Source organism: Lipotes vexillifer, unplaced genomic scaffold (genome assembly GCF_000442215.2).
Source record: "Lipotes vexillifer unplaced genomic scaffold, Lipotes_vexillifer_v1.1 scaffold995, whole genome shotgun sequence".
In the NCBI taxonomy this organism is placed as follows: domain Eukaryota; kingdom Metazoa; phylum Chordata; class Mammalia; order Artiodactyla; family Lipotidae; genus Lipotes; species Lipotes vexillifer.
Genome location: NW_006785389.1, coordinates 288,883 through 310,331, shown reverse-complemented (window position 1 = coordinate 310,331; position 21,449 = coordinate 288,883). Strand labels below are relative to the sequence as shown.

Below are 21,449 nucleotides of genomic sequence, written 5' to 3'. Positions count from 1 at the left end.
TTCCCTACAGAAAAAGAAATTTGTATTTTGAGTTGTTAAAAAATTAGCTATATATTTTTTATAAGAAATAACTAGAATGACAGGTTGAAAATAAGTGGATGGGCAAAAATATACCAAGTAAACAAGGATAAATATTATTAGTGTTACACAGTATGGAAATAAAATACCAAAACGATTATACTAGACCAAGGTTGGCAAACTTCTTATCTAGAGGGCCAGATAGGAAATAAATAGGCATTGTGGCCACAGTCCTTGTTGCAACCACTCAGCTCTACTGTTGTAGACAATATGTAAATAAATGAACATGACTATGTTCCAATAAAACTTTATTTATAAAACAGGCAGCAGGCCAGATTTGGTTTGTTGACCCCTACACTTGACAGAGTAGGATATTGTTTAGTGATAGAAGTATGATTCTTAAATAGGGGTTAAGTTATATGTCTTTATAGGTCAAACATAAAGTAAAAAATCTCTGGATATTCAAGATTGTGGTTAAAAAATTCAATTTTAGGAAATTCTGATCCAGTATACCAAATTATATAAGAATGTGGAGAATTTTATCATTATAATCTACTGCTTAAATATAATCTAGTATCCAAAAAAGAATATACATTATTTTTCAATGTTATGGAACATATACAAAAATCAATCCTGTACTTAGCCACAAAGAAAAATGCTAAATACAAAAAATTAGATACTTTCAGGCCACATTTACCAATCATAATAAAATAAAATTTGAAGTTACATCATTTAGGATGCTTTCAGCTCAAGTTTACAAAATGTCCAACTAAAAGTAACTTCAGCAATAAAGGTTTATTTTTCTTAGATAACAAGGCATCTAAGAGACAGTTCCAAACTGGCCTCATAGCTCAGTGTTAGGGTGCTGGGTCAGCTTCTTTGAGGTCCTCTCTTTTCTGCTCTTGGTTCCAAGATGGTTGCAGCAGCTCCAGGCATCAAGTTCTCAGAGGAAAATGTTTAAAAGCAAGAAATGAAAGAGGAGGGAGTCTTCCTAATGTATCTGTCTCTTCTGAATAAGATCTTTCCCAGAAGGCCCTGTAGATCCCTAGAACATACTGGCCATACACTGGAACATCTGGGCCATCTTGAGCTGCAAAGCAGGCTGAAAATTAGCATGTGACATCTGCAGCTTCTAAGACAAGACACAGATGCTGCCAATAGGAATGGGAATTGGGTATGGCTGCTAGGTAGGCAACCAACCCCTTCTGTCTGTGATGTTATAAAAGATAATCTAAAACAACCTGGAAACTAAGAAACAGTCTCCTAAATTTAGTTTACTCTTGGATCAGAAAGAAATAAAAAATGAGATTATTATAGGATAACCACTTCCTATTTCATCATTTTGTTTTTGTTTTCTGTTCATTTACTCATCATCAGGGTGTTTGGTATTGTCTTTTCTGGCTTCTTAAATAGTACATTTAGTATATTTGAGTACTATCTTTCAGGTTTTCATGTTTTGCATATACTTAAAGGCCATAAAAGTTCCTCTGAGTAACTTCAGCCACATCACACATTTCTTGACATGTAAAAACTCTCATTGTCATTCTGTTCCTTACCACTGATGGTAACTGCATGACTTAGTTTCTTGTTAACCCAAGAGTAATTTGGCTGTTCTTGTTTTTTTTTTTCTTCTTTTTAATTTCCAATAAAATTCACACTTGGCCATTGTTAAAATTATTACACTGTGGTAAGAAAATGTGATTCTGGTGTGTGTTAGAGACAAAATTTTTTCCAATGTTTTCATCTTTGACAATCATGGTCTAAAAAAATTTGCATCCGTATAATTTTTCTTCAATATGAATTTTATTACTCAGGATAAAGGACAACTCTGAATAAAGGAATTCTCACTTGCATTACATTCTTCATGTCTTTCTCCAAGATAAAAAGAGTAAGTTGTGATTAGCCTAAGCTAATGGACTCTTCCCATTATTTCCATTCATATGGTTGCTTGCTAACATAAATTCTCTGATGATTAATAAGGGATAAGTGCTGATGGAAGGTTTTTCTACATTTATTAAATTCACTTGTGTTTCTCTATCATGCATTCTCTGATGTTGAATGGTAGTTGAGTCATGATTTAAAGTCCTCCCACATTCCTTATATTCATAGGGCTTTTCCTCAGTATGAATTACCTGATGTTGAATCAGTTGTGAGCAATGGCTGAAGGCTTTCCCACATTCCTTACATTCATATGGTTTCTCACCCGTATGAATTCTATAATGTACAGTAAGATGTGAGACCCGTTTGAAAGCCCTACCACATACCTTACATTGGTAGGGTTTCTCTCCTGTGTGAATTCTCTGATGTTGCTTAAGTTGTGAGTTCACCCTAAAGGCCTTCCCACATGCCTTACATTCATAGGGTTTTTCACCAGTATGAATTCTCTGATGTCGAATAAGAGTTGAGCCTTGATTAAAGGCCTTCCCACATTCTTTACATTCATAGAGTTTCTTGCCAGTGTGAATAGTATGATGTTGAATCAACTGAGAACGATGACTAAAGGTCTTCCCACATTCCTTGCATGCATAGGGTTTTTCACCAGTATGAATTCTACAATGTACTTTAAGATGTGAGATCCGATTGAAGGCCTTGCCACATTCCTTACACTGATAGGGTTTCTCACCAGTATGAATTCGTTGATGTTCAATCAACTGTGAGCTTCGACTAAAGGCCTTTGCACAATCCTTACATTCATAAGGTTTCTCACCAGTATGAACTCGCTGATGTTGTATGAAATTTGAACCAGAATTGAAGGCCTTTCCACATTCCTTACATTCATACGGTTTCTTGCCAGAATGAATATTCTCGTGTTGAATTAGTCGTGAGCCATATTTAAAAGCCTTCCCACATTCCTTACATTTGTAGGGTTTCTCATTAGTATGAATCCCTTGATGATTAATAAGGAAGTCCTCTTGCCAGAAGTCTTTTCTACATTCATCATATCCATAGGGTTTTTCTCCAATATGAATTTTCTGATAAAAAGTAAGAGATGCTTGCTGGTCAAAAGTGGACATTTCTTCATTATCGATTATCATTTGACTCAAATGTCCATCTGGATTTCCCTCTTGCCTGTCAAACTGACTTCTGCATTCCCAATCATCTTGGAAACTTGAGCACTCAAAACCATAACTTGTAAGGCTTTCCATTATCTGCCACCGGGGTAACTGTACTTCATAACTGTGCTGCTTTGGAGATAATACCTTAGTATCATACCTGGACTCCAATACTGAAAAAGAACAAAACAAGTATGTATTTGTTTTTTCCTTTTCCAGAAAAAGTAACTTCTATAGTAAAAACTGGAAAGTTCAGACTCAGGATAATATCTGTAAGCTCTTGAATGTGACTAAGAAATTAGAAAATGGAGTAGAACAGAGAAAGAGGAAATACCATAAATAAAGATGAATGAGGTAATCAGAGAGATTATAAGAGTAGTTCTAAAATGTTAGTGTGGATCAGAATCACCACTGAACCATGGTTTTAAAAAATGAATATTTCTATGAAACCCTAGAAAAGACACATATGAGTAACAGAAAGCAAATCATTTGTTGCCAGGGGCTGGGGGGGTATGAGCAATTGTGTGGGAAAGAGCATAGGGAACTTTTCAGGGTGATAAATATGTTCTCTATCTTGTCTGTGGTGGTGGTCATGTAAGTGTATACATTTGCCAGTAGCCATTAAAATATTGTACTTAAGATGCATGCATTTAATTTAATATAGATGATACCTCAATAAAGTAGATTTTTAAAAATGATGGAGAGTGGTGACTGGATACTTCTCTGGCCAGAGGAACATGACGGTGCATTTGCTTGATGTGGTGGTATAGGAGGGCTATTTTCACATGTCCACTGGAAGGTGTAATAACACAGCTGTGGCCTTCTGCTGTAATGCTTTCTGTCTCTGAAGTTTAGCTGAACACCGTGGCTAGAGCTAATGTCAGCTGGACCAGTCTCTCCTGGACTTTTCCACTGCCTAAAAGTGTCCTTGGAAAAAGGAGGGCCTTGTTCCTTGTTTAGAAGATTAGGCCCAAATTTAATAGGGGTGGCCTCTTCCAGAGCAATATTCTTTGCTGGTTATTCAAAACTGCAAGGAAAGGCTGAATAGTGTATTTGATCTTGATTCTACCTGGTACATCATTTCCATACAGTGGCCCGTTTTACTGCAGTCACAGAAATCAGTCCCATTTGGTTAATAATAAAGAATTGGTTTCAGCTTCATGCAAGGAACTATGGGGGAAAGTGAATGGGTGCTTTTGAACATATTCATAAGTTATAGACAGAAGGCCAAAGGGGACTTTATAGGGGCACGTCTGCTTCCTGTGGTAGCACATCAGAGACCACTATTGGTTTTTTTGTGAAATTATTAAGCAAAAACTACTGGAATAAAAGATTACTTTGACAATGCAAGATGATGAAAAGTCTGTGAAAGAAGTATCAATTTTCTGGGAATGATGCTGCTGTCACCTCAAAAATTTGCACCACGTGAAGCTGTAAGAACAAAGAGAGTGAAAAGAACAAAAAGTAGAGGTATTTTTTCAGACACCACGTTTGGTTGTTGAAGAGGGAAGCTCTCTTTACAGGTCTCTTTATTGTGCTCTAACAATTGTGCTAAGACAGATTCCAAACACATCCATTATAATGGCTACTATGAACTGGTGGTCCATCTACTCAATGGTTAGCAACATCTGGCTGCCATCCTATAAACAAGGGACCAAAAGATTGCAGTGGACCATGGAATATTAAAGCCAGCCTGGTGGACAGAAGAAAATTAGTTTGGGAATGTAACTATGCCCTAATGGAAATCTGGTTTTAGGAACTAAAGTGATAACATATTACTTGGTCTTTTTGGCAATGTAAAAAAAACTGCTGCCTCTAAGGACATGCCATTAAAAACACTCCTCTCTCCAAAATGCCATATTTTCTGTCACAGACATCAGACACAGTTGAGTTTTGCTGATTTATGGCAGTTAGAGTACAGTGTTTATTCCATGAGCACTTTGCACTCATCTGAATTAAGCCATCTCTAATCATATATTGTGCTATAACTATACAAAGATAGTACTAATTTTCTAATTTCTGGCTTCTGTTCTACTTCTTGTAAAGTTGCAAAATAGCAACAATAATAATGAGGTCCTCTGTATTATTTTTATATTTTCCTGATAGGATCTGGTGCAGTTTTTTTAGAAGCTGATTATTTAGCATTAGTAGTTACTGTTTTTAACAACAAATGAAATAATGTCTAAAAATCTTATGTATAGCCTTAGCATTAAAATGTTTTGGTTTCCTCATATGGAAACTCAAAGGATCCCAAATGGCCAAAACAATCTTGAAAAGGAAGAACAAAGTTGGAGGCCTCTCTCACTTCCTGATTTCAAAGCATATTAAAGAGCTACAGTAATCAAAACAGTGTGGTACTGGCATAAAGGAAAACATAAAGACCAGTGGAACAGAATGGAGAGCGCAGAAGTAAACCCATATACATATTGTCAAATGATCTTCAACAAGGATGCCAAGACCACACAATGAGGAAAGGACAGGCTCTTCAACAAATGGGGCTGAGGAAATTGGATATCCACATGCAAAAGAAAGAAGCAGGACCCTTACTTTATACCACATTTAAAAAAATAACTCAAAATGGATTAAAGACCTAAACCTAAGACTTAAAACTATAAACTAGAAGAAAACATAGGGCAAAAGCTTCATGACACTGTATCTGGCAATGGTTTCTTGGATATGGTAACAAAAGCACAGGCACCAAAAGCAAAATAGACAAATGGGACTATATCAAACTTAAAAACTTCTGTGCATCAAAGGAAAAAAATCAACACAGTGAAAAGGCAACCTACAGAATGGGAGAAAATATCTTCAAACCATATAACTGGTAAGAGGTTAATAGACAATATAAAGAACTCCTAAAACTCAACAAAAAACACAGATAACCTGATTTTAAAATGGGCAAAGGACTTGAATAGACATTTCTCCAAAGAAGACATATAGATGGCCAACAGGCATATGAAAACATGCTCAACATCACTAATCATTTGAGAAATGCAAATCAAAACTATAATGAGATACTGCCTCACAGCCATTAGGATGGCCACTATTAAAAAAAAAAAAGTGTTGATAGGGTGTGGAGAAATTGGAGCCCTTGTGCACTGTTGGTGGGAATGGAAAATGGTGCCGTCACTATGGAAAATAGTATAGTGGCTCTTAAAAAAGTTAAAAACAGAATTACCATATGATCCAGAAATTCTACTTTTGGGTATATATCCAAAAGAAATGAAAGCAGAATCTGAAAGAGATACCTGCACACCCATGTTCACTGCAACTTTATTTACGATAGCCAAGAGGTAGAAGCAACCCAAATGTCCATTGACAGATGAATGGATTAAAAAATACAGCCTTAAAATGGAAGGAAATCCTGTCACATGCTACATTATGGGTCACCCTTAAGAACATCACACTAAGTGAAAGAAACCAGACACAAAAGGCCACATATTGTATGATTTATGCGAAATATCCACAATAAGCAAATCCATAGAGACAGAAAGCAGATTAGTGGTTGCCAAGCACTGGGGGGAAGGAGGAATGAGGAATGACTGCTTAATGGGTATGGGTATGGGTATGGGTTTCCTTCTGGGGTATGTCTAGGAAAAACACACTTCTCAACACCATTCACTCCATACCTCACTTCTGACACTTCTGGTCATCAAATGTGTGTGGGTTTTTCGCTTACACCAAGCAGCCCTCCATCTCTCTGGTAGATACTGATTGGGCAACCTACAAATTCAATTCTGACACTATCTTGCTGCAGATCTCACAGATTAAGGGCTCAGTCTCACAAGACTGCCCCTACCAGTGCCCCACCCCCCATAAATGGAAGTTCCCACAACCCCCTCCATGGGTTTTAATCATTTGCTAGAATGGCTTGCAGAATTTAGGAAAACAGTTTACTTACTATATTACCAGTTTATTACAAAGGATGTAACTTACGACCAGCCAGACAGAAGAGATGCATCGGGCAAGATGTGAGGAAAGGCTGTGGAGCTTCCATACCACCTCTGGGCACACCACCCTCCCAGCACCTCCATGTGTTCAGCAAACTGGAAGCTCACTGAACCCCATACTTCAGGGACTTCTATGGAAACCTCACTATGTAGGCATGATTGATCAAATCATTGGCCATCAGTGATTAACTCAAACTCCAGCACCCCCTTCCCTGGGGTTGGGGGTGGAGCTGAGAGTTCCAACCCTTTAATCACATAATTGGTTCCCCTCTCAACCAGCCCCCATCCTGAAGCTATCCAGGAGACCCCAGCCACCAGTCATCTAATTAGCATATAAGAAGACACTTATGACGCTGGAGATTCCAAGGGTTTTAAGACTTGTGTGCCAAAAAACAGGGATGAAGAACAAATATATATTTCTTATTATAAATCACAATATCACAGGGCGATAAAAATATTCTGAAACTAGATAATGGTGAATGTACTAAATGCCAATGAACTATACACTTTAATAAGGTGAATTTTATTATGTATATTTTACCATAACTTTAAAAAAATTAAAAAACATTTTCCATAAAAACTATAAATGACCACAACTGGCTCAAGAAATGCAACACTTGAATGTTAAATTCAATATTCAGTATCAGGAGTTCAGTATGAGGAAACCTATTCATATAATGCAGATTTTATAGATGGAAAGAAAAAAACACTTAATAAAATATGAAAAGGTGGATCTTCTTTAACCTAAGAAAATACCCCTATCTCATTCCTATGGCTGATATTATGCTTAATGAAAGACACTAAAAATATTCCTATTAAGGTCAAGAACAAGATTAGTACGTAAAACCCCTCTTAACAGTGTTCTGCGGGTACTACATAATCAGCATCCTAATCAGGCAAGAGAAAACAACCTGCAAGGTATAAAAATGTAAAAACATTATCACCATATGCAGATGATATAACTGAATACTTGGACAGCTCAAGAGAGTTACATAAAAAACTGTCATAAACAATGAGAAAATTCAGTAAGTTGGGTTAGCTACAAAATTCATCTGAAGATGTGAATGGCTTCTGTCATATATAAAAAAATAACCAGTTGGAGTATAAAATGGATGAATGCCATATTAGTCTATATTATAGATTATGCCAGTAACAGCAATAAATATAAACTACCTAGGAATAAATGTAATAAGACACATATAAGATCTATATGAAGAAAATGTTAAAACCTTAATCAGGGATGGACATAAATGAAAGGAAAAGCCTGTCATGTTCCTCAATAGAAGACTCTGCATAATCAGTTTTCTCCTAAATTAATCTATAAATTTACAGTGATCGCAGTAAGAAAAATTGCATGATTTTATTTTTTTGAAAGCAAATATACTGATTCTAGGGTTTGGACAGAAAAGTAAATGAGACTAGCCAGGAAAACTCTGAAAAATAACAATGAAGAGGTACTAATTGTACCAGATATTTAAAACATTTAAACTCTTAATAAATTAAAACCATAATGGTATAGACACATGGTTAGAGAGATTAATGGGCTAGAACAGAAAGTCCAAAAATAGATCCAAATACAGAGGTGATAAAGCAGATGACAAAGCTGGCTTTATACATTAGTGGTGAAGAGATAAATGCTGTTTCAATAAGTGGATAATAATCTGGAAAATAACATGAAATCACATCTTACATTGGGAAAAATTCCATATGGGTCATAAATTTCATCATAAATAAGCTAGAAAAATATCACAGGAGACTCATAACCTCAGAGGGTGAAGTTCTCTTTAAATATGACACATACCCACATATCTAAGGAGTAAACAAATTGAGCACCTCAAACAAACACATGCTGTCAAAACTCAAACGACAAAAGCAAAAAAATCTGTTCTGTGACATTTCAGGTGTGGTAGGCAGAATAATGGCCTCCCAGAGATGCCCATGTCCTAATTCTCGGAACCACGAATATGTTAGGTTACACGGCAGTACACAGCTTCTCTCCCCATGTTCACTCCACCCTGATCTCACTCACTCCAAGGGGCCAACTACCACTTCAACGTGGATGAATCTACCACATCAGTAACGCTTAGTTCTTAGTTTTCCATTTGAAATTCTCTTGAATGCTGCAGAAATTGTTTATGGACATGATTTTGGTCTCGTGTCACACTGTAACTTTGGGTCTAATCAGGGAAGATTTTGCCCCCCTCAGGGAACACTTGGCAATGTCTGGAGACATTTTTGGCTTCACAAGTAAAGGGAGGCCAGGGAAGCTGCTAAACATCCTGCAATGCATAGAATGACACCCCCTCCACCCTGGCCCCAACAAAGAATTATCCCACTCAAAATGTCAATACCACTAAGGTTCAGAAATCCCCCATCCAGAACAGGAGCACCCCAGGCAGAAGGGACAGCAAGGGAAGAAGCCTCGAAACAGGAATACGCTTGATGTTTCAAAGCCAGGATGCATATACTTGTATTGTCTGCTTTTGTGCTCCCATGGCAGAGCTGAGTACTTGCGACAGAGACCACAGAGCGGGCAAAGCCTGAAACACTTAACTGTCTGGACCTTTAAACAAGACATTTGCCAACCTCTATGTTAATGTAACAGCAAAGAGGCTTGTGTGGCTATAACCGAGTCAGCAACATGGAGAGTGGTAGGAAATCAAATCAGAGTGGAGGCTGCAGGGCAGATTTTCTAGAGCAACTTAGTCCAACACAAGTTTCTGTGATACTGAAAATGTTCTATTCTATTCCAGTACGGCAGCTACTAGCTACACATGGCTACTCAGCATTGGCACTGTGGCTAGGGCGACTGTGAAATGGAATTCTATGTTTCATTTTAGTTAAAATTTAAACAGCATGTGTGGCTGATGGCTACAGTACAGACACAGAGCCTTCTAGGCCATGGTATGGGTTTTAGGTTTCCTCTTGAGTGATGGGAAGTTGTGGGCAAGTTTGTTTTTTGGGTTTTTTTTTGTGGTACACGGGCTTCTCACTGTTGTGGCCTCTCCTGTTGCGGAGCACAGCCTCCGGACGTGCAGGCTCAGCGGCCATGGCTCACGGGCCCAGCCGCTCCGCGGCATGTGGGATCTTCCCAGACCGGGGCACGAACCCGTGTCCCCTGCATCAGCAGGCAACCACTGCGCCACCAGGGAAGCCCTGTGGGCAGGTTTTGAGCAGAAGTGTGATACACCCTCACTGAAGTTTTGAGACGGTCCGGCTGCTGTGTGGAGAATGCACTGTAGTGGACAACAGTGCAGGCAGAGGCATGGGGAGGAGGCTACTGCAGTAGTCCAAGTGGTGCTGGGGCCGTGGGTGGTAGCAGTGTTGGTTGTTGGTGAGAAGTGGTTAAATTCTGGATATATTTCAAGGCAGAGTGAACAGGATTTCCTGACAGACTGAATACATGTGTGAGACAGAAAAGTCAAGGGTGCTTCAGCAGTTTTTGACTTGAGCAATTAGAATAGAGTCCCCTGTTACTGAAGTGCAGAAGAAAGGGGGAAGAATATATTTGTTAGGAAGGATCAAGGACTCCCTTTTGGACTTAAGCTCAAAGTGTCTGGTGAACATCCAAGTGGAGTTGATAAGAAGGCTGTAGGATATAGGTATCTGGAGTTTTAAGGGAGAAGCTGAACGTGAAGGTATGAATTTGTGTTGTCCAAAAGAAATTTCTCCAGTGATGGAAATATTCTGTATCTGCATTGTCCAATACTGTAGCCACAAGCCACAAAATAGCTATGGAACATCTGAAATGTGGCAAGTGCAACTGAGGTACTGAATTTTAAAGTGTATTTAATTGTAGGGAATTCCCTGGCGGTCCAGTACTTAGGACTCCATGCTTTCACTGCCAGGGGCCCAGGTTTGATCCCTGGTCCAGGAACTAAGATCCCACAAGCCACGTGCCATGCCCCCCACCCCAAAAGTATTTAATTGTAATGAATTTAAATTTCGATGGCCACATGTGGCCAGTGGCTCCACATTAGACAGCACAGGTGTGAGTGGTACGTATAGCATAGTCATGGAGAAGGTCCTGGGGAATGGAAATAAACAGAAGAGGCCGAAGTTTGAGCCCTGGGGTGCTCCAGCTTTTACAGAAAATGAGAAGATCAACCAAAGGAGGTTGAGGATGGTTAATGAGCTAGGTGAGAACAAGAGGTAGTGATGACCCAGATATACATAAATGTTTCAGGAAGGAAGGAACAACCACTTTTGTCAAATGCTGCTGATAAGCTAAGGAAGATGATGACCAAGACCAGACCTTGGAGTTTGGCAACTTGGAAGGAAAATTTTCTAACTCAAAAGGACTGCCTCCTCACCAGCCAGCTAGACAGTTATCTGCAGTGGGTTCTCTCTCCCCACACATGCCTCACTCACCTGGGCACTGGCCTCCTGTCACTACTTTCTCCACCATCCAGGGCTCTCTGCCTTGTTCCAGGAAGGAGATCACATCAGGTTTGGAAATGGCAAAACCTGGATGTGAGAAGAAAACATGCCACACAGTTACGGTGCGGGGCCCCAGAATTCAGACCTAGGGCCTGGTTATCGAGCAGGAGAGGCAGTTGCAGGACGGGCCAGGGGAATATGTGAGTCACCTGAAGGCTGAGGAAGATGTAGCTTCAGGCCATAGAGCTACCCTTTAACCAATCAAAAGACACCCCAAAACTGGTAAGAAGGAACAGATGTGCCCAGGGGTAACCTCCAAACTGACCACATCGCCTTACCCAGTGAGACCAGGTTGCTATAGATCTCCAACATCACATCTCTGTACAAATCCCTCTGAGCAGGCGCCAGCTGTTCCCATTCTTCTTGGGAGAAGACTACGGCCACATCCCTGAACAAGTCTGAACCCTGGAACAACAGGCAGGTATGTTATATGTGTATTTCAAAGAAATGTTTTTCACTGGGATGAGAGGAGATGGAGGAGGTCTCTGCAAGAACGGGGTGTTCTGGTGAAAAAGAAAGCTGGGGCTGGAGGCCTTAGATGTGAACAAGTGATAGGAAAAGATGAGCACAGGTAAAAGAGATGTTCAAATATTATTGAACTTCCCTTTTTACTACAAACCAAAGCTCTTGTACTCAGTTCTGGGACGAAAATTAAAATCCAGCCAAATGGAGTTTCTCAGTTGTGACAATATAATCAAGCACACTGCCTACTCTGTCCTTGGTATATGATAAATTCTCAATGTGAAACCTATCATTTGTACTTTTATGGAGTAACAACAACAAAACCCAACAATTTTTGGTAGACTTTCCCCAAAATGTTTTATTAAAAAATATTTTCTATCTTAGAAAACAGAACTTTCATTTAAGTCAAGAATTGCTTCAAGATGTAGGCTCATTATTATGTGAAAGTGTATCACAAACATTTTTCCTTATGAGAAAAATCTTCAATGAAGATTACTTTATTAGCTGTACAGTTTTCTATCAAGTGAAATAACTGACTCAACCATTCTCTTCCTTTGGATGCAGAGGTCTCCAAGGTCAGATCTCTTAAGGCTGTTCCAAAACTATGACTACCCAGATTCTGAACAATTTATCCATCTATCTGATGGACAGATGGATAGATCTATCTGAACATCTATCCATCTATCTATCTTTCAGTCCTCAGCTCTGTACTTTGCTTGCTTTTAAACTCAAGAAGCTGATGGAGAGTAACCAATATTCCAATGCTCTGTTCAACTCCAAACTGGACCTTAATTCTGGCATCTTAATCTCTCCTAGATTCCCAGCTAAACTTCAGTTACACACCCAGTTGTCAATACAGGAGATGTCACCTGAATGACAGTGTCAATGTCACACTGAAATTGAGACCAACCAATACCAGCTTCCCTGCTTTTTTGTGTGTGATCCCTCATCAGTAGCCATCACCATTTCATCAAACCTCAGTTCCTATAAGGGATGCTCTCATTTTGTGTAAGGAAATGGATTTCTTCTCCCTCTGGCCTCCCAGCAAAATACCAAGCCAACAGAAGATGTGGAGTGCTATATAGAATGAATCCGTGTGGGCACTGATCAGAGTGGATGGGGCTATGGGAGAGGATACTAGCTGCCTGGTCTTTTTTTTTAATTTTTATTTTTTTAAAATTTTTGGCTGTGTTGGGTCTTTGTTGCTGCGCGTGGGCTTTCTCTAGTTGTGGCGAGTGGGGGCTACTCTTCATTGTGGTGCAAGGGCTTCTCATTGCAGTGGCTTCTCTGGTTGAGGAGCACAGGCTCTAGGTGCGTGGGCTTCAGTAGTTGTGGAACATGGGTTCAGTAGTTGTGGCTAGCGGGCTCTAGAGTGCAGGCTCAGTAGTTGTGGCGCACGGGCTTAGCTGCTCCATAGCATGTGGGATCTTTCCGGAGACCAGGGCTCGAACCCGTTTCCCTGCATTGGCAGGCGGATTCTTAACCACTGCGCCACCAGGGAAGCCCTGCCTGGTCTTTTTGTTCCCTAAAATGGGAACCTCTGAGAACCAGATTCTTGGATGGAACCCAGGTGGGAAGCTTCAGGATAAGGAAAGCAAATACTTATATGATTTTAAAACTCACAAGGGACATGACGGTCAAAATTTCATGGGTTGATGGGTCCTCCTCCTTGTTTCTCTCTTAGGGAAGGGCAGAGTCCTGAGATGGCAGAGCTGAGGGAGGAAAGAGCAAACATGAGAGGCTAGGCTTGCTTCACAGCTCCCAGAATGCCACGGTGACAAATACCCACCTCCTTTACTCCCCATCCCCCCAAATTAGAGGGAGCTGGGACAACCTGTGGACTTTACCCAGCTGCACCCTGTTACTGATGCAAATCTGAGGTGGGGATGCTCAGACCTGGTCCAGTGACTAAGGATGGTGTCCCAAGGACAAGGAAGGCTGTCCTTAGGCCAGGGAGCAAAGCCTGCATGATCTGCATCAGCCCAGCCCACAGTGAAACATTCCCAGAACCAAAGCATTTAACTGTCTCATTCCCACAATGTAACACCTTTGGAAGTCTCCCTGGCTATTACCCTAACTTCCTAACTCACAAAGAACCTTACAGCCATACCTAAGGCCTGGCAGACACCATTTTGTGGACCCTGCCTGAGTCAACAAATGTTTGCAGTGGCAAATTAGATGGACCAGGCCCCGTACTCCATTATCATCACATAAACGTGCCCCTGCACAGAGATATAACAGTGAGCAAAACTGTGTGCACAATATTTGCTGAAAAAAACAGAACCAAAGATTAGTACCTAACAGTTCACAAGTAGGCAAGTAGTTGAATCATTTTTGGCACAGCCGTATGATGGATGCCAAGCAACTATCAAAAATAATGTGGAACAACATCAACTGACAAATATATTCACAACTGGACCCTTTGTACAACAAGAGAACATTCAGCAAAAGAAGTCAAACCCACCCATCTACTGACACACAGGCTAACCACCCCCCCCAAAAAAACCCCAAAACTGGAATGGAAAACAACCAAGTGTTAACAATGATGCCATTTAACCACTTCCTGAGTTCATCAGTAAAACCGCAGTATTTTATAAAAGAGCTTAGGACAGTGCCTGGCATGTTACAAATATTTAATTCTAAGTAATGTGTAAATGAAATAATGATAAGTGTTCCTTAATATCCATGTAGTAGGACTTTTTCCTTATGAACACTTTTTTTTTAAGCATTATTTGTATTATCTATAAATAGTCTATTACAGCGGTGGCTAGTGATTTACTCAACCACTTCCCCACGGTTGGATAAATTTTCAACAAGATCCTCTAAATTGTCTCCAAGTTGCTCCTTCTAAACTAGTGGTTCTAAATCTTCTGGGGTCTTGCAACTCGTTGACAATCTCATGAAACAAGACTTCGCCCCAGATCTTTTAAAAAGCACGCGTAAGAATAAACGCAAAACATCCGTAAGTATTTTCTGGAGGTGGGGACTCCCCCAACAGACACACCCACCTAAGGGGTCTATGGACCCGGGCTATGAGCCCTGACGCCGACAGGGGGCGCAAGCACGGCGCGCACCGCGGGGGAAGATGGGCAGTGTAGTCCAGAGCCGGGAAAACTGCAGACCGACGATGAAGCGAGACGTTCGGGTTCTTCCCAGGCCAGCGACCCGCCCGGCCTCGGCGCCCAGTCCTGCGTGGACTCCGGAGCGCTTAGCAAGCTCCGAAGCCCCTCACCTGCCGCCTACTCGGGTCCAGTTGCCCCTATGGTCGCGCCCCGCACAGCCCCAGGTACGCTTCCCGCTCCGTACCGGCGGAGTCGGGAGCCGGAAGACAGCGCAGACGCACAAAGCCCCTCGGCTGATGTGTCGCGATTGGGCCAGCGCCGCAGTCTCTTCTGGGAAACGTAGTCTCTAGGCCTAAAGGCTGGAACCAAACCGCAAGGCCGCGTCTCGCGATGCTTCGGGTGGGCGGATTGCTTGCGTGCGTGGGAGGCCGTCGGGGTTACGGCAGAGCGTGTTGGGTTCCCGGAGTTGCGGGGTGATGGTCGGTCCATTGGGCCCGTTGTCTGCGTGTGACTCTCGCTGATTGGAGGTGAGTATGTGTGACTGTGACTGGGCGCGCCGTGTTCGGTTCTCACCCGGTCGTTGAGTGTGTGACTGGGACCGTTAAACGCCAGGTACACGTTTGCGTGTGGCTGTGTAAATGTGGTATATGACAAAATTTTTCTCGTCTGTTGTTAAATCACCTTTGCCGTGGAACAGCCATTTTATTGAAAGATTTGGAGAGAGGAAAAAGCCCGAGAGTTCATTTGGTACTAATTTTAAAACATTATGTCGAAATACTTGTAGATTATGAAGGAGAATGCAGAATCAGCAAAAATGTTTCAAAGTTGTCAAGGAGTTTCCTGTTATGAGAGGACATTTTTCGGCTAAAGCCTCTAGTGCTACAGCTTTGGTTTGTGAAAGCATGAGAAGCTCTAAACTTCACCCATCCCGGGACAGCGTGTTCCAGTATGGTCGGAAGTCCAATGTCCTGGTTGCTGGTCAGGCCCTGTTACACCTGGTCTGTGAATGAGGAAAGCATCCCTATCCAAGGTGGTACATTTGTCCTTGACCCAGGCCCACAGTCCAGAGACCTTGTCTCTTGATTTCTCGTAGAACATGTACTCTTGTGTCTCACTTCTTGAAACATTTTTTTGAGATTTGTGCACATCCATGTTGCTGCATGTCTGGAGGATGTCTTTTTCTCTTAATTAATTTAGAAATGTAATTTAAACCCAGTAAGAATACCAGTACTGTTTCTCCATTGGAAATAGACAACTTGATGCTAAAGTTCAAATGAAAAAATAAACATACAAAAATAGCTAAGAATACTCTGAGAAAAGAAAGCTATGGTGTATGCTAACCTGATCAGATATTAAAGCATTCTAAAAACTTCTATAATTATACCTGCTGTGTGGTATTGGCTCATGAATTGTCAGGTGGAAGAGACTAGAAAGTCCAGAAATATCAAATACAGAGGGAAATCTACTCTGTAGTAAAGGTGGCAAATCATTGGGATAAAAATGAACTTTTTAATAAATAACCTTGTGGAATAATTGGATAGTCAGTTGGAAAAAGAATTGTATTTTATACAACTATTGTAATAATTATAATATTTATAAAATATAATTATTGTATTATTGTATAATTATTATACAATTTTATACATACCTCACATCATGCAAAAGAATAAACTCCAAATTGATCAGAGTTCTAAATTAAACCATGCAAATAGCAGACATGTACAGAGGTGAATTCTATTATAACCTGTATGTGTGGAAAGACTTTCTAATTTCGACTTAAAAATCCATACTTAATAATTAAGACTGCTGCACTTAAAACATAAAATTAAAGCACTTATGTAGGGCAAAATACACCATGAACAAAGGCAAAAGACAGATGGCAAAATCTTTACAACTTTATGAATCTCAGATAATGAGCTAATATTCCTAATATATAAAGACAAAAAGCCAGAAAATGCAAGCAATCTCTGAACTCAACTTAGTAGATTGTTTTTCCTAATAGCTTTGGTGTAGTGATTTCGAAACTGTTTTGTGTACATCATAGGATTGAGCAAATGAATAAATATAGAGATTTGTTGGGAGCCAGTGTTTTACTGTGGGAAAAGAGAGATATAAATAAAGGATAATGGAAGGTAAGGAAGAACTCTGTGATGTTGGGTTGGTGTGAACTCATGATTAAAAGTGTGTCTGGGGCTTCCCTGGTGGCGCAGTGGTTGAGAGTCCGCCTGCCGATGCAGGGGACGCGGGTTCGTGCCCCGGTCCGGGAAGATCCCACATGCTGCGGAGTGGCTGGGCCCGTGAGCCATGGCCGCTGAGCCTGCCCGTCCGGAGCCTGTGCTCCACAACGGGAGAGGCCACAACAGTGAGAGGCCCGCGTACCACAGAAAAAAAAAAAAAAAGTGTCTGTATACCTCACCCAGATCCGTGTTAACACCCATAGTGAGGGCATGCTGATATCACTTACTTTTGCTAAGATGTGGTGGAAATGACAGTTTACCTTTATGGTCTTCCTCCCCAAAACGCATAACCCCAGTTTGATGACAGAATATCAGACAAATGCCAGTTCAGGGACATTAGACAAAATATCTGACTCAAACTCCTCAAAACTGTGAAGGTCATTGAAAACGAGGAAAGTCTTAGAAACCATCACAACTAAAAGAAGCCTAAGGGGACACAACTACACTAAAAATAATGTATCCTGAATGAGATCCTGGAACAGAAAACGGACATTAGATAAAAACTAAGAAAAAATAAAGTGTGGACTTTAGTTAATAATAATGTATCAATGTTGGCTCATTGTTAAACAAAAAACAGACTAATGATAGGGGAAACTGGGTGCAGAGTATGTGGGAATCTTCTGTACTATCTTTGAAGTTTTTCTGTAAATCAAAAACTTCTAAAATAAAGTTTATTTAAATTAATTAGTCTTACTATTACTTTAAAAAAAAAAGTACTTATGTACTTATGTATTTTCTACTTTTCTATTTGGTGAATGGGCCTGGAAGCAATGATGCCTCAGTAGCAATAAGCAGATCTTGGTCTTTAAATACAATTCTCTAATAAAAGGAACCAAAGCTTCTTGGGGTAATGTCTGATTCCAGGACGATGGCAGGGAAAGTACAAGATGAGTATGGAATATATTCTTGTGCCAAAAAGTAGGGAGATGCTAAAAAAAATATCACAGAGGATTCCCTGATCACAACTGTGATGGTGTGATAGTACTAAACTAGGTAACATGTAGGAAACAAGTCTTTTCAGATATTGGACAACTGGTAGTGCAAGACTTTGATCCCCAAGAGAGGGAAGAATAAATGAGTTCCTACAGCTGCAGTGGCTTTCTCCCTGGAGACATATTCCAGACAATGCAGGAAGGAGGCAGAGCACAACAGATTTACTAAAGTGAGACAACAGAACTTGGGAAAACTGAAGTAACTGGAATTTGCCGAGCAGAGCGTGGAAGAGGAAGGAGGGAGATACTCTGAGAAAGAGCTCCAGAAATATGCATGAGTCTCCCTGAGTTTTTGGCTGAAAACTAAGCTGCACATAGGTCTATTTAAAGTGAAATTCTAGAACATGCAAAACTGTAGGGACAGAAAGTAGATCAGTGGTTGCTTTGGTCCAGGGGTCCAGGGAAAGTCAGAAAAGGAATAGAAGGAGAATTTGGGGGATGATGGAAACCTTCCATATCTTTATTGAGGTGATGATTGCATGGATGTATATGTTTGTCAAAGCTCTTTGAAGTATATTCTTCAGGATTCAGCTTGAAGGGGGCTTCTGTGGGCAAAACCAGGACAATTGAAGCATCAATATAATTAGAGTAGCAGTATTACTCAGAATATTTCATATGTCCATACTAAAATAAATGATGAATTAATGAGATGAGAAAGAACTTACAGAATTCCAACTAGTAAATGTAGAAGGAATGATAGAGTTAGAAAATATCTTTCAACCATCATGGTAGTAATTGATTCAGGCAGAAATCACATTGATTATAAATCTGTTGCTAAAGATTGATGATGAACACGATATCTTTGTAGTCTCAAATTATCTCTCCACAGATAACTTGCTACAAAAACAAAAATACTTTAGCATGATCACAGTTAATCAAATGATTTGAATCTGCAACTATCTTCTGGACTGTAGGTTCTCGAGGTGTGAAATTCAAACTTGCTGTGCTCAGTCACTTCTTGATTTAATATAGTAACCAGATCTTGTCTCTAAGATGTTGATGTTTTGTTTATCATTAACTTTTTTTTTAAATTGAGACCACAAATGGGTCTTCCCACACACACACATTTTATTTATTTATTTATTTTTGGCTGTGTTGGGTCTTCTTTGCTGCACGCGGGCTTTCTCTGGTTTCAGAGAGTGGGGCTACCCTTCGTCATGGTGCGCGGGCTTCTCTTGTTGCGGAGCATGGGCTCTAGGCGTGCGGGCTTCAGTAGTTGCAGCACGTGGGCTCAGTAGTTGTGGCTCGTGGGCTCTAGAGTGCAGGCTCAGTAGTTGTGGCGCACGGGCTTAGTTGCTCCGCCACATGTGGGATCCTCCCAGACCAGGGCTTGAACCCATGTCCCCTGCATTGGCAGGCGGATTCTTAACCACTGTGCCACCAGGGAAGTCCCTATCATGAACTTTTTACATTGATCTTTATTTTAAAAAATATTTCATTGATCTATCATGTTTTTTGATTTCTGGGGGTTTTTTTGGTGCCCCATTAAACGTTGTGCTTGAAGGAGTGCTTCACTCACCTCACTCTAGTTGTGGCCTTGGCTTAAGCATGTTTGGGGGTGTTGAGGAAAGGAAGGATGGAAGAACAGATGCGCTGCGGCATCTAAACTCTACCCTATTCTCAGGTTCCTGTCCCTTCTGTTCTTCGAGAAAAGTTGTTTTCTTCTCATCTCTTTGAAAGACTCCTTGGCCTTTGAAAAGCTGTCTGATTCCAACAGTCACAAACTAATCATTGCAAAAGCTGTGCTTTGTGCTTCACATATACTGACAGTGTAAAACAGATACTATTTTCCTCATTTTGACTATGAAGTAAATGGAGATGGACAAAGGTTAAATGACTTGCTAAAGGACACAGAGCTGGTGGAGTGGAGGAGTTGGTATTGCCACCAAACCAGACCTTAGTACCTGTGGGTGGAGGAGATGCTGCCTCTGCCTTCTGAGTGATTAGTGAGCCAGTGTGGTGGAACCTTGGAGAAAGCATCTTCAGAGACAGAAGACATTTGCTTCATGATGTCACAGAAGCCATGAGGCCTCTTGGAAACAGAACCAAAGAGACTGGAGCCCTGGACTCTGGGCTGGGACCTGAGGGAGACAGAGTGTGAAGATGCCCAGAAGAAAAAGTCACTGGGCCATTCAGGCTTGTGCTGGTTATTCCAAGAAATAACCACAAAGGATAGGTTTCTGGTCAGGGCTGTAGGGTAGGTCAGCTGGGATTTCTGAGGCTGTGAGTGTCAGGCAGCTGGATGACCCAACTGGGAACAAATTTGAATGGAACCACAAAGCCATAACAAGGCTGAAGGTGAGGAGCCCCAGGCACTCAAGTGGGGACAGGTTGTTTGTGGCCGTCCAGTATAACAGACCAGAGTCTTAACCTCTGTGGAGGTAAGATTGGGCGTTTGGTTTGGAATGTGATAGTTTGAAATGTCTGTTAGGTATATAAGTAGAAATATTGACCATGACTTCAGGGGAGATGTCTGGACTGAAATCTTTTTTTTTGTGGTATGCAGGCCTCTCACTGTTGTGGCCTCTCCCGTTGTGGAGCACAGGCTCCGGACGGGCAGGCTCAGCGGCCATGGCTCACGCGCCCAGCCGCTCCGCAGCATGTGGGATCTTCCCGGACCGGGACATGAACCCGTGTCCCCTGCATCGGCAGGCAGACTCTCAACCACTGCGCCACCAGGGAAGCCCCGGGTAGCTATTTTGTATTCTGTTACATACTGAGGCATATCAGTTTTTCCCCTTCTACCTATTATTTTGCTCAAAAGTTGTTTTCCTACTCCTAAATTATAAATGTCCATCTTTATTTTTCTGTAGAACTTTATGGGAATATTTACAATGCATTTATTTCCATCTGTTTGGAATTTGTTATGCTGTAAAATGTGATGAATTAAATACTATCTGTAAAATCTGTACTTTGAAGATTTATTAAAGTTTTCTTCATGACTAATTATCAACGATTAATTGTAAATATTACATGGTTATTTTAAAAGGATGACTAAAATAGTTCTTCTTCATCTCTTTTTCTTAATTTTAATACTCCTGTTATATTTTGGGTCATTTGGATTTATTTTTTATTCTATGATGTGGTCTTTCATAGTTTTAATTTATTTGATTTCTGTATTAGTTACCTATTGTTGTATAGCAATGACTTTTACGACCAAGTGTTGATGAAAAAATTAACGGTTGATCTAAGAAAGAAATGGAAAATTTTATTCAAGCCAACCTGAGGATTATAA

At 40.6% G+C, this 21,449-nt stretch overlaps 1 protein-coding gene and 1 pseudogene across 1 annotated transcript; one reads left to right on the top strand and one right to left on the bottom strand.

The window, feature by feature from the left end:
• Positions 1-1,802: 1,802 nt before the first annotated feature.
• Positions 1,803-15,266, bottom strand: ZNF582 (zinc finger protein 582). The gene is made up of 5 exons (XM_007457461.1): positions 15,230-15,266; positions 13,547-13,635; positions 11,740-11,866; positions 11,393-11,488; positions 1,803-3,244 (listed from the first exon to the last, which is right to left on the bottom strand). Exons 2-5 carry the CDS (start codon positions 13,553-13,555, stop codon positions 1,923-1,925), a joined length of 1,554 nt encoding a protein of 517 aa, XP_007457523.1. The 5' UTR covers positions 13,556-13,635; positions 15,230-15,266; the 3' UTR covers positions 1,803-1,922.
• LOC103087920 (solute carrier family 25 member 36 pseudogene) lies at positions 3,828-4,466 on the top strand (annotated as a pseudogene).
• Positions 15,267-21,449: the final 6,183 nt, after the last annotated feature.

Excerpts from the sequence above, each read along its gene's own strand:
- ZNF582 (XM_007457461.1), bottom strand. Across the intron at positions 11,489-11,739 it reads TAGCAACCTGGTCTCACTGG|GTTTTGCCATTTCCAAACCT; the intron begins GTAAGGCGATGT and ends TCTCACATCCAG. Across the intron at positions 3,245-11,392 it reads GACAGGAGGCCAGTGCCCAG|TATTGGAGTCCAGGTATGAT; the intron begins GTGAGTGAGGCA and ends GTTCTTTTTCAG.